Raw genomic sequence first — 12,764 nt, 5'->3', positions numbered from 1 at the left:
AAAATGGTAAAATTGTACAACTAATGCTTAAACTTCTTAATTTCATAGTTTAAACTCCAAATTTCATCATATATTCAATTAGTATGTACCTTTACTAATATTTAAAATACAAAAAATAAACGAGCTTCTAAACGAGCTTGTTCGTGAACATAAACGAACCGAACACACCTCTGTTCGTATTCGTTCATTTATTAAATGAACAAAAAATTTTGTTCATACTCATTCATTTAGCATAGTAAAAGAACATAAACGGACATTATATGAACGATTCACAAACAGTCACTGAATGCCCTGTTCGTTTACACCCCTAGACACGACAACTTACGATAGTGGTTGTATTGAGAATGAATTAACAATTTATGATTGTATTATAAATTTTAAAAGTTTGATAACAAAAATGAAAATATCCTAAAACTTTGGTGACTACTTATATAGTTTACCATTAGAATTAAAAGCATCCCCAAACATCGTGGGGTCTGAAGTGCATTTGGGACTAGTCGGTGCAGTGCTACTTAAGGGGATGTTGTTTGACTCTAAATGATTTGAATAAAATCATTCAACGTTGAATGTTGAACCGTTCAGCATTTAGCGCGTTTGTTTCTCACATCTGAATGATTCAGTGCTGACTGATTCAGCAAAACATTGTTGAATGATTCAGCATAAAAGTACATTCTGAATGATTCAGAGCCGTTATCAAACAATATGTCACATTCAGAGTTAATTCAAACAGAGCCTCTGAATCATTCAACGCTTAATCATTTTGAAGTAAACAAACAACCCCTAAATCATGTAATCTTAAATTATCCATTTATTTTACAGCCAGACCCGACCCAATACATATGTTAGATGAGTGAGGGACAACTTTTTTTTACTTACCACTGACAAGTGAGCTGGACAGAGGCAATAGTCATTTAGCATTTATACTCTTCATTTTCTTCCATCATTTTCTTCATTGACAACATATTCAGAAATTAAATGAACAATTGAAATATAATCAAAATAAAATATCATAAACGAAATTTATCCTTGTGTTAAATAGTAAATTTTTTAAGCTATAATTTTAAGATGCATTTCTCTATACCTTAAAAGGCAAAGTTTTATATTAGTTATTGAATTATGTATAAGATATATATTTGGTTAATATCCTTGTGCCAGATGTGCCAGATGTGCCAGATTTATGTTTTGTCTATTATACGGTACAAGTATAGGGGCATAAAATTATTATCTCGCCCATAGCATAAAATTATTATCTCGCTCAGGGCATTAAAACTCATTGAATCGGCCCTGTTTACAGATCCGGCGAACTCATGGAGTTAGTTTTCTATGGAAATCAAATAGAACTAAAGTTTTTTTTCCTGTGCCGTCAGTGTTGACTCAATGAATTATTATCTTTTCATGCGACAAATCTTCAATTTCTTCCTTGTTGACTCACCTTCCGAACCCAATTTTAATACTACAAAAATTTGATTGGTTTCAGCCATCTTTCTATTACTAATATTAGTATTTGGTTTTGTCCATCCGACACCAAACACAAAATGATTTTATAGAGTATATCAATTCATGTCTTCAAAGATTTTAAAAGGCGTATAATCAACTCTTTGAAACAACTCAAGAAGGTAGACGAAAGTGAGAGATTACCAGTGTCCAAATCATGGCAAGTGACCAGTGATTCCAAGGTTGCTTCACTGCCAAGCCAAAGGTCAACTGCGTACGATGGGACTTGAGGCTTTGAGAATAAGCTTATCTATAATATTTACTCTTTAGTCTATGGAAAATATGCAATTCAAAATAAGCTCAACAAAAGCGTTGATAACATTGTCAAAACGACAAGCCGCTCAACTTGAAATTTACTGGAAAAATGTCGATAGTTAATTGCGTACAAATATTTTACTTGGACTCTTTAAAAATAAGAATGACAACATATTTTGTTTGTTTGATGTTTGATAAACGTAAGCATTGCAGTATTTGAAGCTAACTTTTCTCTTAAAAGTTCCAAATTTTGGACCGGCATAGCAGAAGCTAACTATAAATACATACACCAAACGAAAACAAAAGTGAGAGAAACAGGGTTTCGAACGCAGTAGTTCTAACTACCACCGCCTGTCTTTCAACGGTATTTTTCCGTTTCATTTTCCTCTCATCTTCAATGAGATTTTATTCTCCAGATCTGAATTACAAAGGTTTACGCCTTGATTTTGCAGAGGAGAGAAGAAGGAAAAGAACGAAGAAATGGCACGCAAGAAGATCAGAGAGTACGATTCCAAGAGATTGTTGAAGCAGCATTTCGGCAAAGATTTGCCAATCAAATCTGCACAAGTCAGTTCAATTTCTCCTTCCGTATCTTTTTTCTTCAATATTTCGCATGTTTTGTCACAGATTTGATTAGTATTTTGTTTGCTGAGCAAATTTCAACTGATTTCAAAACAAAATTAAGATAGACGAATGTTCGGTTTCCTTTATTGACCTTCTTTATTTTATGAAAGAAGTAGTCTGTCCAGATCAGGAACTTTTGGATTTGGAGGATGTTTATCGTTCCTTGGTTCGTTTATGAATGATTACTGCAAGTATTGAATTTCAAATTGTTTGTTTGGTTGTGCTGCTGAGTTAAGGTGACGGAGTCAACTGATTTCATTGCGCTAGCAGAGAAGGAGCCATGGGTTTTGTCGCAGAAGCTGGTTGTTAAACCTGACATGTTGTTTGGAAAGCGTGGGAAGAGTGGTTTGGTTGGCTTAAATCTTGATTTCGCTCAAGTTATTGCTTTTGTGAAAGAGCGCCTCGGCAAAGAGGTTACTACTGTTAATTTGACGTTATTGGTAAGGTTTAAGTTTAGGCTTTATGTTAACCTGTTTGATGACTTGCAGGTGGAAATGGGTGGATGTAAAGGACCTGTAACAACATTCATTGTTGAACCTTTCATTCCTCACAATGAAGAGTTCTACCTTAATATTGTCTCGGAGCGACTCGGTAACAGCATTAGCTTTTCAGAGTGTGGAGGAATTGAAATTGAAGAGAACTGGGACAAGGTACTGTAAGATAAACTAGATTTCTTATTGACTTCAACTTTATTTCTTCTATTTCTTACGGTGGTACCTTAATACAGGTAAAGACCATATTTGTCCCAACCGATTCATCTTTCACATCAGAGGCTTGTGCTCCTCTTGTTGCAACCCTTCCCTTGGAGGTAATTTTTCCAAATACTTATTGATTTTGGGAGCTGTTTCTGCATCTTGATCGTAGTTTCACTAGTACTTTAAGGTCATTAATTTCCAGTATTGAATTTTCCATTTCATAGCTGGAGCACATTCCTTCCTTGTGTAATGAACAACTTTAGATGGATTTACCAATTAAATCAGTAGATTTATATATCTTCATCAGTAAAATACACTCTGAATCTTTGACGATTCTATGTTATTTAATTATAGATCAAAGGAGAAATTGAGGAGTTCATCAAAGTGATTTTTACTCTATTTCAAGGTATGCCATATAACGGTTTTGAATCTAATACTATTCAGTATTCATATTAACGTTTGGAACTTGCCATTAACTTTTTCACGTTTCAAAATGCCAAAATGTTAGATCTTGACTTCACTTTCCTTGAGATGAACCCTTTCACACTGGTTGATGGAAAGCCTTATCCTTTGGATATGAGAGGCGAGCTTGATGACACTGCTTCTTTCAAGAACTTCAAGAAGTAAATCCCTTTTCATCAATAGTTTTCTTTATTTTATCGATTCAATGTAATATGGAGCCAGGAAAACATCATCTGATGCAATTTCATTCCCTGTAGGTGGGATAATATTGAATTCCCAATGCCATTTGGAAGAGTAATGAGTGCAAATGAAAGTTATATTCATGGGCTAGATGAGAAGGTATTCTAGATGTAATGGATGGCAAAATCTTTTACTTGCTAATCACCTAGTTGCAGAAGAAACTTGATCTATATCTGATATGGCAGATATGGCAATTTTTTATTAGCCAGCTTGTCATATATGTTATTTTTAAGTAAACCTGAATGTTCAGTTCGGTCTTAATGATTGTTTTACTAAAAAATTTACAATCTAAGAATTCTTCTCTGATGAAGTGGTGTGATGTTCATTTAGTAGCTTCATCCACAAGTATGGTATTAACTTTTAAATAAAAATCTTGCAGACAAGTGCATCTTTAAAATTTACAGTGTTGAACCCTAAGGGACGCATTTGGACAATGGTTGCTGGAGGAGGTGCGAGTGTCATCTACGCCGATACGGTTGGTTCTCTGCTTTCTGCATTCAGAATTTTCAGGATAGGACTAAAGCCTGATAATTTGAAATTGGCCATGCTTTTAATTTACTTATATAACATATGCTTCATCAGGTTGGAGATCTTGGATTCGCCTCTGAGCTTGGAAATTATGCTGAATACAGTGGAGCACCCAACGAAGAGGAAGTTTTGCAGTATGCCAGAGTCGTAATTGATGTAAGAAGCCTGCCACTTTATTCATATTATATTGTTGTTAGAGTTGAAACTGTTTGTACTTAACCAGCTAATGCTGTCCAACTTTATTTCTTGAATCACCGGTCTTAGACGTTGGTATGAGGTTATGATATGACCTCCGAAGGATCTGAAAACACTTGGAGACACGTACCATTATCCAATACTCACACTTGAGTCAAACTGGTTTCTATGGTTTTGGCTGTACAAATAATTTCATTGTTCCTCTACAGTGTGCAACTGCTGAACCTGATGGTCGTGAAAGAGCTCTTGTAATCGGTGGAGGAATAGCCAACTTTACTGATGTGGGCTCTACATTCAATGGCATCATTCGAGCTTTGAAGGAGAAGGTGACCTCAACTATATTTGCATTTGCTTTATTCATCATCCTTCATATACATTTAAGAATAACTGGATATGCAACCCTAAATAATTTATACAGGAATCAAAGCTCAAAGCAGCCAATATGCACATATACGCGAGGAGAGGAGGTCCCAATTACCAGAAGGGGCTTGCAAAAATGCGGGCACTTGGAGATGAAATTGGCATCCCCATTGAGGTATCCCTATCCTGTACAACTACTTATAACACTCCAAATCTAATTATGTAAATGATGATTAATAAATGACCTGCAACGCTTAGATCCTTGTTATCACCTGGACAATCCCTTCCCTTACCGTTGATTAAAAATGAATAAATAAAAGAAGGAAAAGAAAAGGTATATTTACTCAGAAAAAATTAAAAGTTGTTCATAGTTTGTGACCCAAATTTCATCTGCGGTGCAATTTTATTCGACTAGAGTTATTGTGTTTATACAACTATATATATAACGAGGATTTTAATGTCCGATACACTCTCGCATAATTCTCTTAGAACTTTTCACATAAATCTACGTGTACTTGTCATTTTTATCTTTACAATCGTACTAACTTTTAACATATAATTGTTGGGATGCTTGCATCACAGGTTTATGGTCCTGAAGCTACAATGACTGGTATATGCGGAGGCCATCCAATACATCACTGCAGCTGCATAAGTCGTTGGTTCTTGTATTCAATTTCAGATTATTCAACGTTTCCTCTTTCCGTTGGGATATGTTGATTAGATGTGTGTGGCAGAAGCCTCATAAAGTAATGTTTTAGTTCATATTATTGAACCATCTGGAATTGTCTGCGGAGAAATGAACATTGAGATCTCAGGCAGACTATGGCAATAAAGATCTTAGTAGAAATGTGCTCTCTTTTGTCACCGCCTTAATTTCCCTAATGACATCAATCAACCGAGTCACCTCTCTAAATCAACCGGCAAGCTTATTCTTCATATTACTTGAGAGATAGTGGAACGTTGACTCTGTCACTCGGTCATGCACAAAATACAAGACTGAAAATGTATTAAACTATTCGATCCATTTGCAGCAACATGCTGCAAATTTCAAAACAAGCAAATTCACACATCAATCAAAGGGTGAGTCTCTGCTCTAATCACACAGCTTCGTTTTTTATTACATTTCAACAACCATGATTGAAAGCATTCAATACCATACAACAAAACATATTATATAAATATATTTAGCCAGATAAAAAGACTCGTAGACATGAGTTCATTGCCCTTCTCGTGACTTGCCGATTTGCCTTTGCATTAGCCAAAAACCCTCCTCTTCAGATATATATCTTCCATGCGCACGGTGTTTTCTGTTTAGGCCGAGCTATCGGTCTAAGCAAAGGCAAACAGTTTTCGGTGGCAGAGGGTGAGGATCGGGGGAATCCGAAACCTCCAAACCCTCCGCCACCTAATATGCGTTTGTTAAAACCCCATGGACGGATGCTATCAGTTCCAAGGAACAGATATATATCCAATAGGGGTGTCTCAAAAGCTAATGGGGGAATTTGGCTCTTGCTAGTGGGGTTTAAATAGCTGATGATTTGAGAATTGGTGACCCGTGATCCGGAAGTGGACGTTGATAAACTCACATGTTCATTATCCGAAGCTGTCTACTTTTTTCACAATGATATGTTAAAACTATTTGTCTTGTTCTTATTGGATCACTAACTTTAATATTTCAGATCTGATTCTTACTGTGTAAAGGATATGTAATTCAAATCTTATCAATTGTCATGTGTCGACTCTATTTAAATATATTTAGACTATTAATCTAATAAATTAAAGGTAATTAGAGATAATTAAGGTAAAGGCGAGATGGTATAAGGATGAATAATGAGTGTGCTTTCCCATGGTGGCATATTGTTTAGATTATTGGACACGTCTTTCTTTTGGAGTTGCATCCGTAGATCCTCCAATAACTCAGGCTCATCTACTCACTTTTTTTTATGTTGAATCAGGGATATTTTTTTAATTTTATTAAAAGTCAATGAAGAATTTATATAATTAAAGATATTGTAAATATCTAAATAGATAGTGTTATACCTTTAGATTTTAAAATATTATTTTATGATGTTACAAATTAGTTACATCATCACATCAATTTAATAATATAGCAATTAAAAAAAATAACATGATATGATCGCCAATAGCAATGACCCGGAGAAATATCCAAGTGGCCCCATCACACGAGCAAAAACTAAGGAGTTTCAAGCAGCCATGGAGAGTATGTTTACTATATTAATAAAATAAATTCATGAAAAAATCATATATATCCATTCAGAATGAACCATTTTTTTTAGTTTTGCTCATTCACATATAATAAAAGATAAACGAGATATAAATATTCATCTTTCTCTTCAAAAAATCATTCTCTTATCTAGATTCTCATAAATAATCAAAGAAGACATTTATAAATTTAAGACCATCGATGATCTTCTGTCCAAATTAAAAAGAAATGAATCACAAATTATCAACTATCATTTATATTATAATTTATTGAATTGCCGCAAATTAATATCTCATATCGTATATCAATAAACATACATGAATAAACGTTTAAATCAAAGAAAACACAAGATTTTATGTGAAATAAGCTTATAAAATTTTAAGAGGAAATGAACCTATAAAATTTCAGAGATGAAGATATTTATAAAACATATAAATTATAAGAATTTAAAATTTTGGAAACAACTCTCCACCCTTAACTGTAATTGCATTAACCCAATTTTAGCCAAATGATGCTGACCTTTATTCATTATGTAATCTTATGGAGGATTTCCACAGCGTTCCCATTAAACATAGGCTATTGTCACGGACTTAATCGCTCAATAAGCCTCGTGCGGCCTTAGCTCCTTTTCGCCCCTCGCGATAGCTAAGTCAGCCTCACTCGAACTCGTGCTAGAGAAAGGATTGGCAAGGAAACAAAGAAGGGAGGAAAGAACTTAGAGAGAAAGCTTGTTGAATGCTTGAATGCTTACAACTCTTGGATGATTTACAAATGAGGATTCTACACCTATTTATAGATCCACCTCCTCAATGGACGGTGGAGATTGATTTGATCCTACGGTAGGGAGAGATTCTCTAGAATTCTCCATTATTTCCTACCTAACATGGAAGACTCTAGAATGCTTCTAGAATATGTACAAGTCTTGAGTGTTCTAGAATAATCTACACTATTCTATCAACCTCCAAGACCAAATGTGGCCCAACATAGCCCAAAGTGTGGGGAAAAGGCCCAATTTCGTGACACTATGGAGTGGTGTCATTGCCTATGTGGTTAATCTGTTTTGAAGTCGAAAACTGTCGATTGATACCATGGCTTCAACCTACATGGATTTTACTTTGTATTTTTGGAATTTCTCACATAGATTCTATGCAAAACGACAACCATCACCCTATGGAAATATACCCCATTGTTGCATCTACACCATCTGCTCGTGCAAAAAGATAAGCTTGTAGTTTGTACATTATACAAAGGTACACAAAAAAGGAACCGAAATGAGCCAGTTTTTAGTGGGCAATCTATTCAAAATTGCCATCAGTTGTAACCGAAAACTTGAGGATGTAACCAGAATGCCACACAAGTCTTTCCCAAGGCACCTTTTCCCTTTTCATCCTCATCTAGTTCCAAATCTCCCGAGTGGAGGAAACCGAATCAATAAGCAGACCTTGGACTTGAACCGCTTTCAACCTAAGCTGCAATAATTCCCTCCATGATCAGCTGCAAATTTGAGGACAAGACAGATTTAAAAAAGAATTGTCTTTTATAATATAGGCATGAACCCTTGCAACCCAAATGAAGTTATCTTTAAATAAGAGCTTCCTAATCACCAACCATTAAAGCATGGTTCCAAGTTTTAAGGTCCCTGAGACCAAGACCTCCCTCAGCCTTAAGAGTACAAATTTGCGTCCAACCTACCTTTTTCGCTTAATCGCCTTATCTTCACCCTTCCAAAAGAACCTCAAACAAAGTTGATTTATCCTCTTAATAACCGCCCCAGGAAGCAACACTTGACTACACCAGTAATTTTCAATGCTATAAATGACTGTACGAATAAGCTGAAGCCTGCCAGCCTTGCAACCTAGCTTCAATCTTCTCAATCAAAGGGGCACAATCCCTAACAATGAGTCTCTTGGCAACGAGAGAAATGCCAAGATACCTAACCGAAAACTTGTCACTCCGAATGCTCGTAACCTCAGAAGTCACATGCAACACTTCAGTCCCAATCCTAGATGAGAACATCTCTGACTTATCCGAGTGCATTTGCAACCCTGAAAACCTGTGAAAGGTTTTAAGCACCTCCCAGACTCCAATAACGGAACTAAAAATCTCCTTTGAGAATACCAACAAATCATAAGCGAAACAAAGATGAGTTAACTTGACCCTGTGACGTTTTGGGTGATATTGCATCACATCATACTCAGCTGCTATATCCAAAAGCTTAGGTAAAACATTCATCATAATCGCAAGAGATAAGGGGAAAAGATCACTCTGCCTCACCCCTTTAGCTCATTTGAAAAACTCCACTAACCCTCCATTGAGAGAAACACAGAAAGAGACATGCGATACACTCCCCAAGTAATCCTTTGGCATCTCAAGAGCTTCGAACATATCAAAAAGGAATACCTAATCCATCGAATCGAAAGCTTTCTGTAAATTTAACTTCAAACACACCTTGAAGAAAGGAAAAAAACGATTGTATCCCTTGATCATCTCATGTGTCATCAAGGTCTTTATTGATTTTTTATCTTCCTTTACCTATCATGTCATTAGTTTTTGCCCAAACAACTATTACGCATGTTTTATCATATTCTTATTGTTCTTTTTACTTTTTTCTCCTTTTAACCTTTTAATTTTGTATTCTTTTATCTTACTTTTTTTTCTCCTTTTAACCTTTTAATTTTGTATATTTAAATTGTATTATTTATTTCATAAAATATATTTGTTTTCTTATAAAAACAGTGAACGTTTTTGTCTATCCTTATAACACATTTTTTATGTTATTATAATACATTTTCTTAATTATTATAGTATAGTTAGACGTATTTTCAATTGATGTTTTTATCTTATTGGTAAACCTTTGATTTTAACTTTTAAATTATCTTCGCAGGTTGATAAGTGTTTGTAATCAAATAGATTGTGTTTGGTTTGTAACAAAATCAATTGTCAGTATATTGTCATTGTTATATTCATTTTTTATGTTAATATTAATGATATTATTGACGCCAGACAGAATAGTGATTATCCTGCAAACGCTCCAACAGATGATTCACAAGAGAAAATTCGTCAAAAAAATTCCAAAGAAAAAAAAGTCTCTAGGGTTTAATAAAATATTATCAAATCAAACAATGCCAAAATCAGTCCACAAGCCGGACTGTTATAGCCAAAAATCGTCTTTATTCGAATTTTGCCAAAAATAGCAAAATCCCGAAAATCACTCTAAATTGAAATTCGAAATAAAATAAACAATCTCCAAAAAATCCGGCCTAAATCGGATTTAAATTGACTTCCTAATTGACAATCGAAATATTACCATAAATAGTAAAAAATATATAATTCTAGTGATTCGGAGGGGAAAACGGCAGAATTTGAGGTTGAAAAAAAGGCCACATGGAGCGTAGCTGTGGAGAGCGTGCGCGTCGAAAAGAGCTTTTCGGATTGGGGTCTTATGCGCGATTCTGACACCTATAACCAAAGTTATGGCCAAAAGACTAAAACATACTCAAAACGACCCCAATGAAAAACATGTCACAATCAATTCCCGCCTTTGCGCTGATCTGCCAATTCATGGTATCTCAGCGCCATCAAGGTGCAATCTGATAGCTCAACATCATCTGTCTCGGATGCCCTGCATCAATTATCTTTCACTATAGAAAGTGGGGTTTGTTTATATATTCTATTTTTTCGAATTATTTAAATCTTTAATATATTTTGTGCGATTTTATCTTCATTGTGCTTTCAATAATCTTTTATTGGAGGAAATGGTTGTTTCGCTTTAATTTTTATAACTTTCTAAGATTATGTTCCGTGTCTTCTTTATTTATTGAGGAAAAAAAGTAATAATTCTTATTAGTAGAACTCTTCAAATTGTCTAAACGGTAAAAGGAATGTTATTCTCTTTAAATGTTTTAAATTTAAGCAGTTGTCTTTATAAAATGTGTGTGGATTGTCGATGTTGCGATCATAACAAGTTCCATATAAGGAAGATGTGAGTAAACCAAAAGTAGCCGATAACACTCGAAATAAAAGTCTTCAGCTAAATGAATAATTCTGCAACTTGAAGTAGAAGAAGTGATGCGTTACCGCAAGAACTCAACGATGCATCATCAGTGAGCAAGGGATCCAATGTTTATTGTAAATAAGATCAAATGACAAATAAAATATATTATATTCAAATCGAATTTGAGTAGATAAAACGCCGATCAGAACAACGCCGTAACAATCCTTGATTCCATTTCCGCCACTTTCCTCTTGCTTTCCTCTTGATTCTCTCCACAAACGGAAAGGAAAAGAAAGCGGAAAAACCCCATATTCTTTTATTCCTCCTCCTTTATTCCATTATTCCCTCCTGGAAATCTATAATTGTAGCCAAAAAATTCAATCTTTGATCCGAGGAAATGGGGTTTTCAAGGAAGCCAAAGGTGGACGACGGCTTAGAATCCGAAGGCCAAAAATGGGTCTTAGCCATGATTTCCATACGAGCTCCATTGAAGCCTATATACACAAAATCAACTGACCCTCCATTGAAGAAAGATAAAGAAAGCATCGATAATGATGACGATGAAGACTCATCGACTCCAACCGGAGAAGAAGCCAGGATTCGAACTCTATTCACGCGTCCACCGCCTGCTCCGAGGAAGCCAAAAGCTTCGTTCAAGTGTAATAATAACTATGGAAGAACTGGTGTTAGAGAGTTCTTCACTCCCCCAGATTTGGAGACTCTGTTTATAAGGGAAAGGGCTAACTAATTTACTAATTTTCCATCGTACCCAAGCTTGTTTCTTCTCTTACCCTTCCTCTTTAATTTATCTGTTTTAGGCTACTTTGTAGTGATGATCGTTTGAAGTTTTTGTACATAAATAACATGGAAATCTTTAGCTTCTTTTATCTTTCTTTCAAGTTTCCATATATAGTATGGTTCTTTCTGGATTCTGTATTGAATCTATCAGCAATCAGAGCTGCAACTTTAATGTAGAAATTCTAAATCATCCCATTTTCAGTATTAATCACGATTCATAGTTAGCAGAAGTTTCATGTTCATGCGCAGTAGTGACACATGCAAGTCAACATCTAACTAGGGTTAAAATCTTACCCCAAAAGTTGCCAAACTCGCAGTAAAAGGTAGATAAGAAAAAACTTGGGACAAGGTTTATTAACAGTAGATTGATACTAAGTTTGATAACTTCCATTTATGTTTTATTTTGAAACGTTTACATAATTTTAGGGCAGAGATGGTAAATTTATAAAACTTTAAGAGATGAAAATAAATTGTTAAGAAAATTTCAAATTTTTATAAAATCGACTGTTTTGACAATCCCTTCGATCCATCAATGACTTCATTGTCATCCATATGAAACTTCGTATTTTACAATCTTAAAGAACCTCCACCCAGCTCCGACTCTGATGAATGCGGGAAGTTTCCTTGTAATGTGACTTTAATAACTCAAAAGAAAATGAAAAGGGCACGAGTGTGGGGTTTCTTCTACGTTTTAATGGGGACCTTATTCAACTCTTAAAAGTTCCAACCCAAATAACCCCTCCAATAATTGACAATATTGTCACTTGCAACATTTTTTTAATTAACCATTGGTATCTGATCTAATGACCGACTAATCTAAATCGGGTACTGTAAAGGCGAGGGCGACCCTCCCAACCCAGTTTGCTCCGTTCGCAATAGCTAGGATTCGAACCCT

General features: G+C 35.1%; 1 protein-coding gene and 1 pseudogene across 1 annotated transcript; both read left to right on the top strand.

Moving 5' to 3' along the window:
* Positions 1-2,009: 2,009 nt before the first annotated feature.
* Positions 2,010-5,700, top strand: LOC120200847 (annotated as a pseudogene).
* A 5,399-nt stretch (positions 5,701-11,099) lies between these two features.
* On the top strand, positions 11,100-12,045 carry LOC120201275 (cyclin-dependent protein kinase inhibitor SMR6-like). Its single transcript, XM_039201941.1, has one exon. The coding sequence runs from the start codon at positions 11,469-11,471 to the stop codon at positions 11,817-11,819; it is 351 nt and encodes a 116-aa protein (XP_039057872.1). The 5' UTR covers positions 11,100-11,468; the 3' UTR covers positions 11,820-12,045.
* The last annotated feature ends 719 nt before the right edge of the window (positions 12,046-12,764 follow it).

The sequence above is a fragment of the Hibiscus syriacus genome, unplaced genomic scaffold (genome assembly GCF_006381635.1).
Source record: "Hibiscus syriacus cultivar Baekdansim isolate YM2019G1 unplaced genomic scaffold, ASM638163v2 tig00000002_pilon, whole genome shotgun sequence".
Lineage (NCBI taxonomy): Eukaryota > Viridiplantae > Streptophyta > Magnoliopsida > Malvales > Malvaceae > Hibiscus > Hibiscus syriacus.
Note: the sequence above shows the minus strand (reverse complement) of the source record. Positions and strands in the feature narration are given on the sequence as shown.